The 21,407-nt window shown below is 36.4% G+C and overlaps 1 protein-coding gene across 3 annotated transcripts in view; it reads right to left on the minus strand.

Moving 5' to 3' along the window:
- Alg6 (ALG6 alpha-1,3-glucosyltransferase) overlaps positions 1-21,407 on the minus strand; it is a 64,008-nt gene that overhangs the window by 31,773 nt on the left and 10,828 nt on the right. For 2 of the 3 annotated variants that reach the window (XM_074079889.1, XM_074079891.1), the window contains exons 3-5: positions 15,363-15,447; positions 8,652-8,741; positions 7,265-7,353 (exon numbers count right to left, since the gene is read on the minus strand). In XM_074079889.1, the coding sequence (XP_073935990.1) occupies positions 7,265-7,353; positions 8,652-8,741; positions 15,363-15,447 (264 nt within the window). Of the gene's footprint in view, positions 1-7,264; positions 7,354-8,651; positions 8,742-15,362; positions 15,448-15,917; positions 15,996-21,407 lie in introns of all 3 variants that reach the window. The other variant, XM_074079890.1, reaches the window with a different exon arrangement.

Raw genomic sequence — 21,407 nt, forward strand, 5'->3', positions numbered from 1 at the left:
CAAGTAATTAATGAGAATTTCATAGAGATGTTACTAGACATGGTCAACCAAAACGTACAGAAGGCACTCAAGAAATTCCAAGACAACAAAAATAAAGAATGTGAGAAAACACAGTAACAAATACATGAAATCATAGGAGCCCTAAATAAATACCAAACTGAAACAGAGATCACCATAAGCACAGAGATAAATGAATTAAGGGCAAAAATTGACAATATTAAAGAGGAAGTAACCCACGATATGGAAAACCTCAGAAAAAAGAACAAAACAGAAATACAAAACAAAATGGAAGGCCATTCCCTCAGGCTAGAATAAACAGAAGACAGAATCTCAGAACTTGAAGATGAAACGGTAATTAAAGGAAAAACTGAAGCGCTATTAGTCAGACAACTCAAGACCTGTGAAAAGAAAATGCAAGAACTCACTGACTCCATCAAAAAACCAAACCTGAGAATCATGGGCACTGAAGACGGAGAACAGGTGCAAGCAAAAGGAATGTGTAATATATTCAACAAAATAATAACAGACAATTCCCAAATCTAGAGAAAACTACGCCCATTCAGGTATAGGAAGCCTCTAGAACACCAAACAGACCTGACAAAAATGGAACTACCCCACGACATATTATCGTTAAAACAAGTACGGAGACTAGAGAAAGAATATTGAAGGCTGTAAGAGAGTAAAAACAAGTAACATACAAAGGTAAACCCATCAAAATCACAGCAGACTTCTCAACAGAAACATTAAAAGCAAGAAGAGCTTGGAGTGAGAGCTTCCCAGCAGTGAATGAAAATAACTTCAATCCCAGGATACTCTACCCAGCAAAACTATCATTCAAAATAGATGGAACAATAAAAGTCTTCCATGATAAGCAGAAACTAAAACAATATATGACCACCAAGCCACCACTACAAAAGATTCTCCAAGGAATTCTGCACACAGATAATGAAAGCAAACAAAACCATGAAAGGGCAGGCAATATCAAACCACAGAAGAAAAGGCAAGAAGGCAAAGAGTAACACTGATTCAGCTACACACAATCAAACCCTTCTCAAAAAAGACAACTACATGACAGGGATCACCTCATATTTATCAATACTAACACTGAATGTTAGTGGATTAAATTACCCCATCAAAAGACACCGATTGGCAAACTGGATTAAAAAGGAAGATCCAGCAATCTGCTGCCTACAGGAGACCCACCTCATTGACAGAAAAAATCACTGGCTGAGAGTGAAAGGCTGGAAGAAGATTTACCAAGCCAATGGTCCCCGAAAACAGGCAGGGGAGCAATACTTATCTCTGACAAAGTAGACTTCAAACCTACATTGATCAAACAAAATAAAGAAGGACATTCCATACTAATACAAGGGGAAATACACCAAAAGGAAATAACAATTCTCAACCTATATGCACCCAACATCAATGCACCCAATTTTATCAATCATACTGAAGGACCAAAAACATATACAAATTCCAACACAGTGATAGTGGGAGACCTAAATACCCCCCTATCACCAACAGATAGCTCATCCAAACAAAAAAATCAATAAAGAAATCCTAGAACTAAATCACACAATAGATCAAATGGACCTAGCTGATATCTACAGAATATTTCATCCAACTTCTGCACAATACACATACTTCTCAGCAGCTCATGGAAACTTCTCAAAATTGATCATATCTTAGGCACAAAGCAAGCCTCAGCAAACATAAGAAAATAGAAATAATCCTATGCATTCTATCTGACCACAATGCATTAAAACTAGAACTCAACAACAAAAGCAGCAGTAAAAAACATGCAAACAATTGGAAGCTGAACAACACATTTGCTCAATGACAAATTGGTCACTGATAAAATAAAAGAGGAAATTAAAAGGTTCCTGGAAGTTAATGAAAATGAAAACACGACCTACCAGAACCTATGGGTCACAGCAAAGGCAGTCCTAAGAGGAAAGTTTATAGCCATGAGTGCATATATTAAAAGGACAGAAAGATCTCAAATCAATGACCTAATACTACAGCTCAAAATCCTAGAAAAACAAGGAGAAGCAAATCCCAAAACAAGCAGAAGGAAAGAAATCATTAAAATAAGGGCTGAAATCAATGAAATAGAAACAAACAAACAAAATACAAAGAATCAATGAAACAAAATGCTGGTTCTTTGAAAAAATAAATAAGATTGACAGATCCCTAGCAAACCTGACTAAAATGAGGAGAGAAAAAACCCAAATCAGTAAAATCAGAAATGCAAAAGGGGAAATAGCAACAAACACCATGGAAATCCAGGAAATCATCAGACACTACTTTGAGAGCCTATACTCTAATAAATTTGAAAATCTTGAAGAAATGGACAGATTTCTAGAAACTTACAATCACCCAAAACTGAACCAAGAAGACATTAATCACCTGAATAGATCTATAACACAAAAAGAAATTGAAGCAACAATCAAGAGCCTCCCAAAAAAGAAAAGTCCAGGACATGATGGATTCACTGCTGAATTCTATCAGACGTTTACAGAAGAACTAATACCAACTCTCCTTAAACTATTCCATGAAATAGAAAAGGAAGGAACACTGCCTAACTCATTTTATGAAGCCAATATTACTCTCATCCCAAAACCAGACAGACACCTCCAAAAAGGAGAACTACAGGCCAATTTCCTTAATGAATATCAATGCAAAAACCCTTAATAAAATAATAGCAAACCTAATCCAACAACACATCAGAAAGATCATACACCATGACCAAGTCGGCTTTATCCCAGGGATACAGGGGTCGTTCAACATACGAAAATCTATAAATGTAATACAGCACATTAATGAAGCAAAGACAAAAACCACTTGATCATCTCAATAGATGCAGAAAAAGCCTTCGACAAGATCCAACATCACTTCATGATAAAAGTTCTAAGAAAACTAGGAATAGAAGAAATGTACCTCAATGTTGTAAAGGCTATATATGACAAACCTACAGCCAACACCATACTTAATGGTGAAAAACTGAAACCATTCCCCCTAAAATCAGGAACAAGACAAGGGTGCCTACTATCTCCACTCCTATTCAACATAGTACTGGAATTTCTAGCCAGAGCAATTAGGCAAGAAGAAGAAATAAAAGAAATACAAATAGGTAAAGAAACTGTCAAAATATCCCTATTTGCAGATAGTATGATCCTATACCTTAAAGACCCAAAAAACTCTACCCAAAAACTCTTAGACACCATAAACAGCTAGAGTAAGGTGGCAGGATACAAAATCAACCTACAAAAATCATTAGCTTTTCTATACACCAACAACAAAGAAACTGAGAAGAAATATATGGAAACAACTCCATTCACAATAGCCTCAAAAAAATCAAATACCTAGGAGTAAATTTAACAAAGGATGTGAATGACCTCTACAAGGAGAATTACAACCTCCTAAAGAAAGAGATCGAGGAAGACTACAGAAGATGGCAAGATCTCCTGTGCTCATGGATCGATAGAATCAACATAGTAAAAATGGCTATACTACCAAAAGCAATCTACATGTTCAACGCAATTCCCATCAAAATCCCAATGACTTTTATCACAGAGATTGAAAAATCTACCCTAAAGTTCATTTGGAAACACAAGAGACTGTGAAGTCATGGCAATATTCAGCAAAATGAGCAATGCTGGAGGTACCACAATACCTGACTTTGAACTATATTACAAAGCAATAGCAATAAGAACAGCATGGTACTGGCAAAAAAACACATGAAGACCAGTGGAACAGAATAGAGGACCCGGATATGAAGCTACACAACTATACCCACCTCATTTTTGACAAAGTTGCCAAAAATATATGATGGAGAAAGACAGCCTCTTCAACAAACGTTGCTGGGAAAAATGGTTACCCGTCTGCAAGAAAATGAAACTAGAACCATGTCTATCCCCTGTACTAGTATCAACTCAAAATAGATCAAGGACCTAAATATCAGACCTTAAACTCTGAAATTACTACAGGAAGGAGCAGGAAAAACTCTGGAACTAATAGGTATAGGTAAAGACTTCCTCAATACAACCCCAGCAGCCCAGCAACTAAGAGAAAGGATGAATAAATGGGACTTCATAAAATTGAAAAGCTTCTGCACAACAAAAGAAATGGTCTCTAAACTGAAGAAACCACCCACAGAGTGGAAGAAAATATTTGCCAGCTATACATCTGACAAGGGACTGATAACCAGAATACACAGGGAACTTAAGAAACTAAACTCTCCTAAAATCAATGAACCAATTAAGAAATGGGCAACTGAACTAAACAGAACTTTCTCAAAAGAAGAAATTCAAATGGCCAAAAAACATATGAAAAAATACTCACCATCTCTAGCCATAAAGGAAATGCAAATCAAAACCTCACTAATATTCCACCTCACCCCTGTTAGAATAGCCATCATCAAAAACACCAACAACAACATGTGTTGGCGAGATTGAGGGGAAAAAGGAACCGTAGTCCACTGCTGGTGGGAATGCAAGCTGGTACAACCACTCTGGAAAAAAATTTGGAGGTTTCTTAATAATCTAAACATAGACCTGCTATATGATCCAGCAATACCACTCTTGGGGATATACCCAAAGGAATGTGACACAGGTTACTCCAGAGGCACCTGCACAACCATGTTTATTGCAGCACTATTCACAATAGCCAAGTTATGGAAACAGCCAAGATGCCCCACTACTGGTGAATGGATCAAGAAAATGTGGTACTTGTACACAATGGAATTTTACTCATCCATGAAGAATGAAATCTTATCATTTGTGGTAAATGGATGGAAATGGAGAACATCATTCTCAGCAACATCAGCCAGGCTCAGAAGACCTAAAATCGTATGTTCTCCCTCATATGCAGACTTTAGATCTAGGGCAAATGCAGCAATGTGGTTGGACTTGGATCACATGACAAGGGGAGAGCACATATGGGAGATATGGTAATAGGTAAAAAACCCAAAACATGAAAGCGTTTGATGTCCCCACTCCAGAGGAGCTAATACAGAAACCTTAAAGCGATAGAGGTTATCAGAGAAGGGGATCAGGAACCAGTGTAAAGATCAGTTAGAGATGAGTCAACATGGGTCGTAACATGGGTACACGAAAGCAATGTTAAGAATCTCTCTGTATAGCTGTCCTTAACTAGCAAAAATGCTTTGTCTTCCTTATTATGCTTATGTCTTTTCTTCAACAAAATGAGTGATAAGGACAGAACAGGACGGGCCTGGAACTGAGTGGGGGCGTGGGAGAGGGGCAGGGTGGAGAAATGACCCAAACAATGTACGCACACTTGAGTAAATGAACAAAAAGTGAAATAAAGTAAAATGGAGTGAGGAATACTCAAAGCAAGGGGAGACATCTCTTTCCTCAGTATCTGTATACTCCAAATTTTCGGATGTGAAGAAAAACTCAAATGTGGTGATGTATAAGAGAATCTTTTTTAAATGTTAGCATCTATAAAATACAGGCCTAAGGGTATAGCTCAAGTGTAGAGTACTTGTCTAGCAAGCTGAGGCCCTAGGTTCAATCCTTAGTACCACAAAAAAAAAAAGAAAGTAAACTTTTGTTAATTAATGCATATAAAGAACTTGGGAGAGCTGGGCATGTTGTTGCATAGCTGTAATTCCAACATTTGGAAGCTGAAATAGAAGAATCAAAAGTCCAAGGCTATTTAGCAAGACCCTGCCTAAAAGAAGGAAGAAAGAAGAGAATTTGAGGGACCCAGGTGAGGAAGAAGCTGACAAAAGTGATTGTGAATGTGTAGTCCTTTCATAACAAACAAAAATAAGTACATTACATTCTCAATAAGACGACCTAATGTCTAAGACCCTATTTTTCCTGGTACTTCACTAGATATGATGTCCAAAAAAAAGTAAATGATGGCAAACTGACAGTGTTAAATGTATGCAATCTATGTTTAGCTACAGGTACTACATTCAAGATGACATTGGAGATGTGGGTGGAGCAAAGTGGAAAGCACCTGCCTCTCATGCACAAGGACCTGAGATCAGTCCCGAGCACCACACTCACACACACACACACACACACACACACACACACACACACACACACACACACACAAAGCCTAGCATGGTGTCTGCTGTATACCTGTAATCTCAGTACTTGGGAGCCTGGGGCAGGAGGATCTCAAGTTTGAGGCCACCCTGGGCTAAACAGAGAGATCCTATCTCAAGGCCAAAAAACAAAAGGAAACAAACAAGACTGACAAATTAGAATGTACCCAAACAAAGTGATCATCTAAGGAATAACTAAAATAGAAATGATCAACCTGGAGAAGAAGTGACTTCAAATGTCTGCAGGCTGTTGATATAGAAGGGATCAAACCTGCTATCTGTAACCTAAGAATGACTAGTGGAAATGCAACGTAAGAAGGAAATTTTTGTTAGGGCTCTCTGAAAACAGAATAGGGTGCCACTAAAGGTTATGAGTTCCCTGAGAATAATCATCTGGTGAGTATGCGGTTCATAAAGTATTAAAGCATTGGAAGGAGAAGGAGAGGTGTGAGAGAGGGAAAGAGACAAAACAGATTATTTTCTGGGCCTGAGAGTCTATAACTGGATTAACACAAAAGACAACAAACACTGAGTAAATTGAGACTGATTAATGAAAAGACCCAAGCTAGCACTAAAGTTTTAGTCATTGAAAGCCTTTAAAGAAATCTCAGTTACTACTTTCAAGTTCCTCAAACTGTACACATAGATGCTTAATAAACACTTATTTAGGGCTCTGAGGATGTAGCTTTGTTATAGAGTGCTTGCTCAGCATGTGAGAGTCCCTGGATTTGATCCCCAGCACCAAATAAAGAAAAAAGAAAAGAAAGGGGGTGGGGTTTGAGTGGATAAGTCAATTTAGCAACAATGCACAATACAACAAATGAAAAAAAGGTGAAAGGGACCTAGAATTACGATACTAAAGCAGCGGCCTAACCAACTAAAGCTTCCATTTACAGCAATTCTCATAGTTTCTTTGGCCTAAAATAAGAATAAGAATGGTATTTATCTTATTTGAGTAATCAAAGAATTAAATGAGATACTACATGTAAAGCACCCAGAATTAATTCCTTTCTATTCTTTTGGGTTTTAACTTACATATACTCTCAGCCTTATGTCATATATACAGACACATGAATATAGTAATTATACAATTTTAAGGTCGTTAAGAACAATAACGGTACTACTTATCAATTTTTTCAAAATTGTGATACAATCAAATTTTACGCTCTTCTCTGTTACCTGTTGCACGCATGAAGAGCTTATGTTCCTGACTCTCATGGCCGCGGGATGTGTGGAGAGCAATCCAGTCTGGGTTTATAAACTTTGCCCTGCAAATCAAAGTTTAAACACATGCTCTTTATTCCTCATCACTTTTAGCAATAAGAACATTTGAGGACATAACACTTTATTGTGAGAATTAGCCATTTCTCTTACTAGAGTCAATGCTGAAGCTTTCCTCTTTTTATTTAACCATGTGAAACTTAAGCCATTAGACTGCATGTGCCTTGCTCATCTTCCAACAAAACCATATTACATGTAACTAGAAGCTCTATCTTCACAGTTCCAAGGTAAAAATAATCTGACATATCACATTTCCTTTATTAAACACATACTTTGTAAGAATAATATATGCATTTTTATAGTTTATGATCTTTTTCAGTTATTGTAACAACTAGTTATAATGAGCAACTATTAATCATAAATCATCACATAACACTAAACACAATTATTAAAGTTACATGAAATTTTCTTTTTTTTTTTTTTGGTGGGACTGGGGTTGAACTCAGGGCTTTGCATTTACAAAGCAGGCTCTCTACCAGTTGGGCCACACCTCCAGTACATTTTGCTCTGGTTATTTTGGAGATAGAGTCTTACAGACTATTTGCCCAGACTGGCCTCAAACCATGATCCTTCTAATCTCAGCCTCCCATGAATCATGTTATAATACCTTGAATGCTGCAAAGTGTAACTAATCATCATGATGTATAGGAGCATATTTTCAATCCATGAAGTTTATTTTTACAAAATGTGGAACTTAAATATTAAAACAATAGAATAAGAAAAAAATGAGTCAGGAAACACTGTAAAGAAGTTCCTTAAATTTTCGCTGCCACATTTCAAGTCTGAGACTTTAAATTATTATACAGGTCTTCACCAAAACAGAAGTCCTCTTCTACAGATTTCTCCATTTCTCTAAGAGGAAGAATTCGAATCCAAAATCTTCAGTCATAAATGAAACATTACAGTAATTCAGTTTCTAACTTGACAGACTAGTCAGAATACCACATGGACCTGTATTTATTTGGGCCACTCCAGAAAAAAAAAGCTTCTCTATGTACAACTAAGTCATATTAGATATATTTCTCTGTAGTCCACGTACAATTGATAGCATCTCTACTTCAAAACAATACTAAGTTTTTACATTTCTTCTAGGCTGTCCTCCAAAAAAAATTATTTCTACGTTCAAGCTCTCATAGTTACTTCCTGAAAACCCATTTGTAATACATGATAAAATAGGAGGTACAAGAGATCTCTCCATTCTTCATTAGAGCCATTTCACACTATTCCTTATAGTATCTACTAAGGGCATAAATATTCAGAGTTACATTAAGGAAGAAAAACTTACACATAGGCACATAAGAAACTGTGATAAGCTGTAAGAGGTGGGTAATCCAATCCCCAATACTGTAAATTGTTATCACTGTTATTAAAATACCTGAAAAAAAAAAAAGAAAGCATCATTCCATTATAAATATCCAAAACTTATAACTTAACATGTCATTTAATTTGAGCTTAATAATTTAATTAATAGGATGTAATAATTAAGCTATGACAACAGACACAAACCAGGCCCTGTAAGAGGCAGGTGGAGTGGCTCAAGTGGTAGAGTGTCTTCCTAGCAAGCGTGAAGCCTAAAGTTTAAACCCAGTACCACAAACAATGAAAAGATTAAAAAATAATAATAATAAATCTGGGCACCAGTGACTCATGTCTGTAACCCTAGCTACTCAGGAGGCAGAGGTCATGAGGCTCTCAGTTTGAAGCCAATCCCGGGAAAATAGTTTATGAGACCCAATCTCAAAAATACTCAACACAAACCAGGGCTGGTAGAGTGGCTCAGGCAGTGACCCACCTGCCTAGCAAGCATGAGGTCCTGAGTTCAAAATGACCTCAGTACCACCAAAATAATAATAATAACAATAACGAAAGAAGAAGAAGGAAAGAAAGAGGCATGGAAGAAGATAGCTTAACAGCATTTCAAGTAAATCTTCAAAATCTACTGGTTGAAACAAATCAACTAGTTAATAAACCCTGCTTTATATACTTTAAATACACCTAAAAAGTTCTAAAATGTTGCATTTTCCACTCAGTTTCCTTATAATCTCAGTGGATGTTTTTGTTACTGTTTTATTTTTTTGTTTTACAGTACCAGGGACTAAACTCAGGGACTAGCAAGCACTCTACCACTTGAGCCTCAGTGGATATTTTGCCATTAAAAAAAACTTGGCTGCCATACTAATGAAATTATGTTCAAGAGTATTAATTAATTTCAAGGTACAGTTTTTTTTCTAACATACAACCTAGAGAGTCACGGATATTTTTGCTTTAAAAAAATAAACTTAAAACAATTTCAAAGTTATAGAAAAGTTGCAAAAATAGTTCAAAGAACTTCTCTACATCAAAAAAGTAGAAATTTTTATATGACAAAAGACATAAGAAAAATGCAAATACAAAAACAGGAAAACACTTATTTTATACATGCAACACACTCATGAAAAAACTGATTAAACTGCAGAACACTGTTGCAACAAATAGATTTTAAGGTCATCCTCATGAACCCCATCTTTAGGCCTCTGAGGGCGTATGCTCCCCCGATCCCAAGTGTGGACAAGACCTGTGACTAGATTCTAACCAAAAGAGGATGGTGAAAAAAAAGATGGTGACTGGGAGAGGATGTCACTCCTGTGTTTATGTTTTATGTGCATGTAAAATTCTGTCTTACTAGAAGATATGCTAGACGGACTCCCTCTCCCTGACTTTGAAAAAGCAAGCTGTCATGTTTTAGTAAGTGGCCATGTTTAAGAAGCCGAATGGTAAGTAATTGCAAGTGGACTCTCAGAGCTAAGGGAGGCTTCCAGTAAGAACCTGAAACCCTCGATCCTGCAGGATGAGGCAACTTGGAGGAGTATCTGTACCCAGAGGAGTCTCTGATACGTGTACAGTCCAGCTGACTGCAACCTTCTGACTCTACAGACTATCAAGGTAAACTAAGTCCAAGCTCTGGAAGAAAGCTGTGATAATAAATGTGTGTTTAAGTGATTACCATTTGTGGTCATTTGTTACCCAAGCATTAAAAATTAATTTAACTTTATTTTCTTTAAATCATACAAATTATTACAAAAGAATTGTTAAAGACATGAGGAAAAGAAATGGAAAAAGCAATTTTAAAAAATAATACATGTATTTAAAGATGCTCAATGTCACAGGTATTCAAGGAAATACAAATTTTTAAAGTCTAGTATTATTAAGTATTGGTAAGGGTAGGTGGAAAGAGATACTTTGGTGTTAGTATCCATTAAATCTGTCTACTCTGCAGATTGTACTTCTAGGAATCTACTTAAGAAAAAACATGTGCACAGAGAAAATACACTTTTTTGAGGGAGGGGGTAGTACTAGGGATGGAACTGAAGGCCTTGCACTTGCTAGGCAAGCATTTTACCACTTGAGCTGCACTCCAGCCCAGAAAATATACTTTAATTATTCGCTTACTAAGTGACATTTAGAGTGTTTCAGCTCCTCACTATTACAAACAATGCTGAAATAAACAGCCATTCCATCTAATCCTCTGATTTCTAAAACTGCAATTTTATTTAGAAAACATGTTCAGGGAAGGAGAACACTTCCCCAACCCCATATGCAAACCATGCCTGGCTAATTTTGTTTTGAAGGTGGTAAAGATTTTTGCTCCTTAGCAAAAAAGAGGGAGAAAAAGATTTTACTTTCATTCATGCCTTTAACATTATCTTATAAAGCTACCATGCTTATAGACCCAGTAGTTTTCTAATATAGGGTAAAAGGACTCAAAAAAGCCAATATGCCAAGAATAGCAGAAAGAAAAAGGGAAAGCTGGACTCTCTGCTATCCCTAAGCAGTGTTACCAGCTCAACAAAAGCCTTTGGATAATTATTTTATTGCTTAAGCTACCACTACTCAAGTTTTTTGTTTGTTTTGTTATTTTTGAGACAAGGTCTCACTCTGTTGCCCAGGCTTGCCCGGAACTTCTGGGCTAAGGATCCTCCTGTCTCAGCCTCCACGGTAATTGGCACTTACAGAGCAGCTGGGAATACAGGTTTATTCCACTGCACCTGGCTTACTTGGGTTTTCTATTACTTGATACAAAAGATTCTCATTTCACTATGAAATACACTAACAAGGTTATTTTAGGCACTTCATAATTTTTAAAGACACATACATTGTCAAAACCTAATCACACAATTATTTTCTGAATTATACAATTCTGATTTTTTAATACAGAGAAATAATGAAAATGTATACAGTAGGCTCCCTTAGCTTTGTTTTGCTTTCTGTGGTTCCAGTTACCCTCAGTCAACTGTGGTCCAAAAATATTAAATGGGAAATTCTAGAAATAAACAGTTCGTAAGTTTTAAATTAGAGGCTCTGAGTAGCATGTGAAAATCTCATGCCCTCCTGCTCCATCCAGCCCAGGAAGTAAGTCATGCCTTCATCACATGCATGCACACTATGTGTCAGACTGCCTGTCAGCCACTTAGCAGCTGTCTTGTTTAATAGGGCAACCATAGGATGCAATGCCTACATTCAAGTAACTCTTATTTTACTGAATAATGGCCCCAAAGCACAAGAGTAGCAATACTACAATTTTATTACAGTATATTACTAACATTGTTCTACTTTATCATTATTTACTGTTAATCTTTTTGTACCTAGTTTATGAACTAAGCATCACAGATGTAGATGCTGCTATGGTTTGGACGTGGTGTACCCCCAAGTTTCATGTGCTGGAAGCTTGGTCCTCAGTGTGACAGTAGTAAAAGGTGGTGGTCCCTGAAGGTGGTGAGGCCTAGTGGGAGTAATTAGGTCACTGGAGGCATGCCCTTGAGAGGAACAGATGGGAGTCTGCCAGAGAGGGTTGTTCTAAATGAGTAAGCCTGACCCCTGTATCCCCCTCTGACTTGCTGTCTGGCTACCTGGTCTTCTCTGTACACATTCCCACTGCGATGCCATCCACTACGAGATCCTCCAGAACCGAGCAGATGCCCTTGAGCCTACAGAACGTGAGCAAAATAAGCCTCTTTTCTTTTTAAGTACTCACTCTTGATATTTCATTGTGACAACGACGAATATGTACTGTAATTATAAATATAAGGTTCAGTAACATCCATGGTTTCAGGCATCCACTGACCATATCACCCACAGCTAAGAGGGGATTACTTTACATATATATATTCAACTCCTGATTATGTGTCATTAAAATGAGCCATTCACCCTACTAGGCTAAGATTATATCCTAACTCCTGGAATAAATGTTTTTCACCACCGAATTATGCCAAAAGCTGTAATTTTTTTTCACTTTCCTAATCTAATCTTTCAATACTAAATAAATGTTACATTTATTAAAGAACAGTCAAGAATAAAATTATTTTAGTCATGCAATTTTCCTAAAGACTAGAAAACAATTAGAAAGCTCAAAAGCAATGGTCTAATTTGTCTTAGGAAATACTACCTTATTCTATCAATCAAACTAGAGATGAACATGAAGAATATAATAATAATCTGAACAGTGGCACTTACTAATTGCCTGAAGATGCTCAAAATAGAACAATAAAGAATAGTGCCAAAAAACAGGTCCTGTCTGGGGGTTGGTACCAGTGTGAGGGGGAGGATACAAGGAAAGGGTATAGGAGGATGAATATGAAGGAAATATTATGTACTCATGTATGAAAATGGAAAAATGAGACCTGTTGAAACCATTCAGGAATGGGAAGAGGGGGGAATAAAGGAGAATGATGGAGGGGGTGAATTGAAATATGATATATTGTAAGAACTTCCGTAAATGTCACAATGTACCCCAGTACAACAATAATAAAATAATAAAAAACAAGAATAGTGCCAAATATTTGGCTGATCTCCATTTGAAATGTTGCTAACTCTTTGAGCTGGTGAATTGGCTCAACTGGCATAGCACCTGCCTAGCAAGCATGAGGCCCTAAGTTTAAACCCCAATACCACCAAAAAAGAAATGTTGATAACTCTGACTAGAGCATAGCCAACCTATATAGAAAGTTGAGGGGAAAGTAGGGGAGGGCCAAAAAAAAAAAATGTTTTAAAAAGTAAGTTCAATATAAATTCTTACATGAAACTCATTGATAAAGGAGTTATGTAAAAGCAATGACCAGGCAAGACACAGTGGCTCACACCTATAATCTGCTACTCAGTAAAGAGATCAAGAAGATCACAGTTCAAGGTCACCCAGGGCAAAAGTTAGCAATACCCCCATCTACACCAACAAGCCAAGAGAGGTGATGCATGCCTATAATCATAGCTATGTAGAAAGCATAGGTGAGAAGATTGTGTTTCAAAGCCAGACCCAGGCAAAAATGAAAGATCCTATACAAAAAAATAACTAAAAGCAATAAAAGTGCTGGGGGCATAACTCAAGTGGTAGAGCACCTGTCTAGCAAGAACAAGGTCCTGAATGCAAACCCCAATACTGAAGAAAAAAAAGTAGTCACCAAAGTAATTAACAGACTATAATGAACAGTTTATATAGCCAGTCTATAAGAACATACCAGCCATCTAGTATCAATAAGTAATGGCATCAACTGGTATAAGAATATATTCAATAAGGGTTTGGGTTATAGCTTAGTGGTACTGCACTTGCCCAGCACGCACTGGATTCAATTTTCAGTGCCAAAGGAAAAAAAAAAAGGAAATGTATGTGTGCATACATATATGCACACATAAATATATAAACACATACATATACATGTGCGTACACATATATGGTAACATGACACAGGCACACAAGTCCTCATGATGCTGTAACCACAGCTAACATTTATCAAGAGTTCATTACACACCAGACACTGATTCTACTCAAGCCTCACAATAACCCAGTAAAATATGTAGTTGATTATTTCCATTCTGCGATGATTAAACTGGTAGAGGAAGTTATACAATTTGTCAAAGGTCACACAACTAGTAAATATTAAAGCTAGGATCTGAACTTACACAGTCTGACTCCAGCACCTATTCACATGCTTCACTTTTTTATGTCTCCACCTAACAGAGACATTTAGTAAAAGTTCTGGGTAGTCTATCACATATAAAATTAAGATTTAATCACCATTTCTAAAGTGATTAATACTGACAGCAATAACAATTAAAAATATTTCTATGTTATTCTCTGAGTTGTAAAAATCACAAGGTTCATACAGACTGTATGAAGGGTAGAGCTGACCTCCTCCACAGAGAAAGCTATGGAAATGGTACCATGTAAAAAATAAATCCTCATTCCTTCAAGAAATATTTGTGGAGGGTCTGCAAGGTACCACACCCTGTACTAGATACAGAGTATTCAGAGATGAACCAAAGGCACATGTGAATTTTTCAGAGTTGAAAGCAAGTCCAAATCTCTCCTTTGTCCTCTTTTCAGCTCTATCAATTCAGCCACCAATTATTGCCAAGACTCTGCTCTATTTTCACCAAAGGCTAATATGACATTTTTTTTTTTTTTTTTTTTGCGGTGCTGGGGTTTGAACTCAGGGCTTCACCTTGAGCCACTCTGCCAACTCTATTTTTGTGCTGGGTGTTTTTGAGATAGGGTCTCACGAACTATTTGCCCAGGCTAGCTTTGAACTGCAATCCTCCTGATCTCTGCCTCCTGAGTACCTAGGATTATAGGCATGAGCCACTGGCGCCTGGCTTATGACGGTGATCTTTAAGAGAGAAACAGTGGACAAGGAACAGGTAAAAAATACTTTTAACCCATGATAGTATTTGTACAGTTTATATCCAGGAGTTTCTGAGACATATAGTGTTATAACACCAAAGTGTTATATTACCTAGTTTAATGGCATATCCTCACTAACTGAGCATACATATGGGTAACTTTCAGGACTATGAAATTTCAAAGATGGGACTACAACATGCAAGGCAGTAGTATATAAGAAGCATCAGTATGCAGGACATGAGGCTGCTCAAGATGAAGAAAACAGTTACGCTTTTCTTTTAAATATCTTCAAATAATCTGTATTTACTATGAAGAATGACAAAATAAAGTCAAAATTGCCCATACCATTGTTTGAGTGGTAAATTGAAAGTAATTTCTTGCCAGTGCCTCTGAGCTTCATAATCACCAAACATTGGGGGTTTTCCAGCACCTACAATGAAAAGATGGAAAGAGCAATACCAGTGATTTTTATTTCCTTATCAAAAATTTTCTAGGACTGGGTATGTAGCTCAGTGGTAGAGCACTTGCCTAGGATGTGTGAAGTCCTGTGTTCAATCCTCAGCAACAGGGGGAAAAAAATCTCAATTACAGATTCAATGCAAGAAAGAACATAAAAGTCAGGGAGATGAGGTCTGAATCCTGGCACTAATAGCATACTGAGTGACTATGTGGTAGGCAAATTACTTATCAGCACATTAAAAACAGGATCAAAACAACCTGCCTAGAGGACTACTAGAATAAATGGGATAATGGATACAAAACACCCAGTATGGTGCCTAGCACATAGCATCTATCCAATAAATAGAAGCTATTGTCAACATTGTCTAGTTAACTGTAAGATATCCATGTTCATCTTTATTTCATGAAAAAAACTGTCAGGCCAGATATGGTGGCACACACCTGTAATCCTAGCACTTGGGAGACAGAGGTAGAAAGATCTTGAGTTCCAGGCCAGCCTGGACTACATTGGGAGACCTGCTACAGAAAAAAAAAATTATAATAAACAAAAAAAGAAAGTGTTAATTAGATTGTCCAATAAGTACCATAAAATAATAACAAATATCTGTATTTTGCAAAAGATTTTAACAAACTAAATATAAACAGCTTCAGGTCAAGGACAGAACTAAAAACAGACTACGTATTTACAAAGTCATTAGTCAGGATTTGTTATCAAGTGAGTATATAAAAACTGTCAGTTTATAATTTTTATTTCAAAATTATAAATAAGGGATAATGGCACTTTAATAACTAACACCCTTTGAAATAAATGTTATTATTACCCCCACTTTAAAGCAATAATCCTCCAAACCAGCAGTGCCTTAAGTTATTTTAAGTGACATAAAGGTATTTGCATTTCATAAATAATAAACACTCACTCACTATTTAACTAGCAGATGACTACAAAACTGTGAGAAAGTTCAAAGCGGTCAGCAGTTTTTAAATCAGCAAATAAGATGGAACTCAGGATTCTCCTGCCTCAGCCTCTGATCGCTGGGATTACAGGCAAGCACAATGACAACGGGCTTGAAATTCTAAACCTCTCTCTGTTCATGCTGCTTACTCCTACTCCATACATCTATCAACTCATACACAACCTTCAAGAATCACTTCAAATCCCAAATCCTCCATGAGACTTCCCTTATAAATTAAAAATGTACTAATTAATGAATTATCGACTTCTCATAATACCTATACTTTCAGTATCATGTTTTATTATGCAACTATTATTATTTCCTAATTATTACTGAAATAAAAATTTTAGTTGTTAGAGGCAGAGAAATTTATTTTCCAGAGTTCAAAGACAACATTGCTAGGTATATAGTACATTAAAAACTTGCTTAATTAAACTGGAGAGGGAGAACGACCTACAATAACTTTTTTAAGGGAAAAAAATTCCCTGATGAATTGCATCCTCCTTTTCTTTCTTTCCTTTTTTTTTTTTTTTTTTTGTGGTAGTACTGGGGTTTGAATTCAGGGCCTCATGCTTGCTAGGTGGGCACTCTACCACTTGAGCCACTCTGCCTTTTTCTGTGTTGTGTATTTTCGAGATAGGGTCTCTTGAACTATTTGCCTGGGCTGGCTTCGAACCACAATTCTAATCTCTGCCTCCAAAGTAGCTAGGATTACAAGCATGAGTCCCAGTGCCCAGCTTGCATGCATTTTCACATGTGTATTTTATAGGGGAGGGGGTGTTTCTATATCAATGACTACAACCATTGAATATAGTTTCTTGAGAGAAGAGTTGATTTTTATTTTTTGTTTGCTTTTGGACCACTGAGATAATAAAAGTCAGAGGGGATTTTACGTAATTTCCTATACCCAAAAAAGTCCAACTATCTAGATTTTGTGAAATCACCATAGATTTGTGATGAATGTGGAAGAATTTATTACTGTTCTATAACAAACAGAAGAATGGGTAATGACTCTCTTTAGGGCAGGGAAACAAGTTTTTACCCAGAGTCTGACCTACTTCAATAAATTCAGCTGACACTGGCTATGAAATTAGTACTTAAGTTTTTAAAACTGCTAAAGTGCCCTTAAAGCAGTCCAGAAGGGCAACTCAACTGTACCTATGGGAGTCCACTTGCGAAGGGCGAAGAGGACTCCTTCCACAGAGTGATTAACTCTGCAAATGCATTTACATGAGATTCAGAATTACAGAAGGAAAACACACTAACATATATTTACAGAGCCTCAATTTTGTCTCATTTTCGGAAAAATGGGCTTAAGCAGAATTTAAATGTTCTTTTTATTAGTTGCTGAATTATTCAGAATTATACTTGAATTTAAAGAAAAAGGGGTGTCTTTGTTAACACTACATAATTTACATTGCCTTTTACACTGAAATTTTAAACATTCTAAGAGCAGAAAATTTGGCTAAAATTTTCCATATAAAACCTCTGTTACTGGGTGCCAGTGGCTCACATCTGTAATCCTAGCTATTTAGAAGGATGAAATTGAGAGCCTAAAAGTATTTGCCAACATTGGCAAATTGTGAGACACCCCCATCTCCAAAATAACCAGAGCAAAATGAACTGGAGGAGTGGCTCAAGTGGTAGAGTGACTGCTTTGCAAGTGTGAAGTCCTGAGTTCAAACCCCAGTACCACCAAAAAAAAAAAAAAAGTACTGCATCAATGTCCCCTACTGAGTGGTCACTAAGCATTTGAGCACATCCAGCAATACACACCAGATGGATATTCAGGACACAAAGAGGGGACAGTTAGACTGAGATGGAATATACAAGAGACTGAGACATATAGGATAGAATAAAAACACATACATCTAATAAGAGTTACACAAGGAAGGGCTGGGTACAGTATAATCCCAGTTGGACCTGAAATCCCAACTACTCAGGAGGAAGAGATAAAGAAACTTAATGTTCAAGGCCAGCCAAGCAAAAATGTTAGCAAGGTACCATCCCAATGAAAATGCTGGGCGTGGTGGGTACATGCCTGCAATCCCACCCATGTGAGAAGCTTATGTAGGTACATCATGGTCCAGGCCAGCCCAGGGAAAAATATAAGATCCTAAATGAAAAATAACTAAAGCAAACAGGGCTGGGGAGTATAGCTCAAGTGGTACAGCACCTGCTTAGCAAGCAGGAGGCCCTAAGTTCAAACCCCATATTGCCAAGGGTGGGGGGGGTGAGAGGGTTGAGAGAAAGGAGAAAGGCTGGAAGTGTGGCTCAAGTGATAGAGCACCTGCTTTGCAAGTGCAAGACTGAGTTCCAACCCCAGTACCACACCGCCCCCCCTCAAAAAAAAAGAGAGAGAGAAAATCATGAAAAAGGTAGAACATTTGACTATCAGCCCTGAGTTCCATCTCCACCACAGGAAAAAAAACATGAAAGAACTGAAATCTTAAAAAAATATTTTAATTTGGGTAGTGAGGATTGTTGGAACTAAAACATTCTAAGGTCCACTGGCAGAATGGCTCAATTGGTAGATGGCCTGCCTAGCAAGCATGAAGCGCTGAGTTCAAACCCTAGTACTGCAAAAAGAAAAAGTAAATAAATAAATAAAAAACATTCTAAGGTCCCTAGATTGTTCAGGAGGACATAACATTAACTTTAGATTTTGTCGAGGTAAATAGGTATTTGAAGATCTTCAGACTAAGCCCTAACAGAATAAAATAAAGAACAGCTTCCCAAGGAGTAAAGGAGAGAAAGTACAATTGGGGAGAATCCAGGAGAGAACAAAAGGGCGGAAAAAAGTATAACAAGGAAAATAAATTAAAGGAAACTAGTAAAACTGTATTAATTTTAGAGAAAATAGATGACACAAAAGCATTACTGTAAATAAACAGGGACACCACAGGGATTTCATGAAACAAGGAACAAAGGAAAACATTCTAAAACACTTAGTAATACAGATATAAGATGTACAAGCAGAAATTGACAAAATTATGGAAAGAACCTGTAGCTCAATAACTGGTAGATCAACTGGGCAAAAATGAGTAAGAATACAAAAATTTGCACCAAAATAATAATAATGAGTTAGTGAAAACAAGCAGAATATTGAGCTATAGACTACACATTCTTTTCAAGCACACATAGAATGTTTATGAAAATTAACCACATACAAAACCAAGTCTCAACACATTTCATTTTTTTTTAAATAGAACTGGAGTTTGAACTCAGGGCTTCATGCTTACAAAGCAGGCACTCTACCACTTGAGCTCCAGTCCATTTTGCTCCAGTTATTTTGGAAAAGGGGTTGAGAATTATTTGTCCAAGCTGGCTTCAAACCACTATCCTCCAGATCTCAGCCTCCCAAGTAGCTAGGATAACAGGTATGAGCTACCAGCACCTAGCTGTCTCAACACATTTCAAAGATCAGTACCACACTGAAAGATTCTCTTTCTACCATGCAATTAAACTTAAAATACCAAAAAGATAAATTTTAAGAGCTCAATGGTAGAGTGCCTGCTTAGTATACATAAGGTCCTGGGTTCAATGCCCAGCAAAAGGAAAAAAAAGACAAATTTTAAAGTCTAAATATTTAAAAAATTTTAAACATACCTCTGAATAATTCATGAATCAAAACATAAATTATAATAGAATTTGGAAAATAGGGCTAGGGATGTAGTCCAGTTAGAGCTCTTGCCTAGAGTGTGCAAGACCCTGAATTCAATCCTTAGTACTGAAAAAGTCAAAAAATAGCACTTCTGGGGTGATACCTGAAAGAAAACTTTTATCTTACATTACTGTATTAGAAAAGGAGACTGAAACTTAAGGAACTAAAGAAGTCAACCTAGTGGGTAAGAAAAGAATAAACCTGAACATACCACTGAGAATCGACAATGCTCAAATTCTCTGAAAATACTAACAAAATTCATCAACCTCTTTTAAGACTGATTTTTTTTTAAAAAATGAACCATTAAGTATATAACATGAAAAAATAACTATAACCATTGATACAGCAGAAATATAAAAGCTAAGAAAACATAATGAATAATTTTATGCAATATATTTTAAAACTTAGGCGAAATGGACACAATCCTAGAAAAATGTAAATTAAAAAAATAATTCAAAAAGAAATGGATAGCCCAAACAGTCCAGCAAAGAAATTAAATTACTAATAGTTGTTGCACAAAGAAAATCCCAGGCCCAATACTAGAAAGTGCTACCAAGCATCTAAGAACACTTTCAATCTTACATACTATTCCAGATTATTCCAAAATTGATTTTATCAGGTTATCATAACCTTAATATCAACTGGCCAATATCATTCATAAGAATAAATACTAAAATCTTAAATAAGCCTAAAGTGATTTTTTTTTAAATACTATATCACAGACAAGTAGAGCTTTTTTCAGGAACGCAAGTTGCATCCCTTCAATGCTAGAAGGAGCAAAAACATACTCAAGAATAAAAACATCCCCAGTGGTGAATTAAAAACACCCATTAAAATTAAGAATATAAAAGATGCCTGCTATCTGTACTTCTATTCAATACTGTATGAAAATCCTAGCAATAAAATAATCCTTGTAAGAAAAAGAGATAAAAGATATAAGTAGTATAAAAGGAGAAATAAAATAATCATTACTCACAGATTATTCATCTTTTGACGTAGAAAATCCAAAAGGTCTTTCAGATAAATTATTGTAATTGTAAAATTTTAGAAAATTGCCAAAAACAAAAATAAAAATAAAGCCCACCATATTTTGTAGCAAACAGCATTTAGAAAAGCAATTTTACTTTTAATTTTTAAACTGACATGTAAAAACTGTATGTGTTTATGAAGTACATGTGATATCTCATACAAGTACATACTGTGTAAAGTTCAAATCAGGGAAAACTTGCCTATCTCCTTAAACATTTATCATTGCTTTTTGGTGAGAACATTCTCAATCCTTCCTAACTGCTTGAAATATACAGTACATTTTGA

This window comes from Castor canadensis, chromosome 7 (assembly GCF_047511655.1).
Source record: "Castor canadensis chromosome 7, mCasCan1.hap1v2, whole genome shotgun sequence".
Classification (NCBI taxonomy): Eukaryota; Metazoa; Chordata; class Mammalia; order Rodentia; family Castoridae; genus Castor; species Castor canadensis.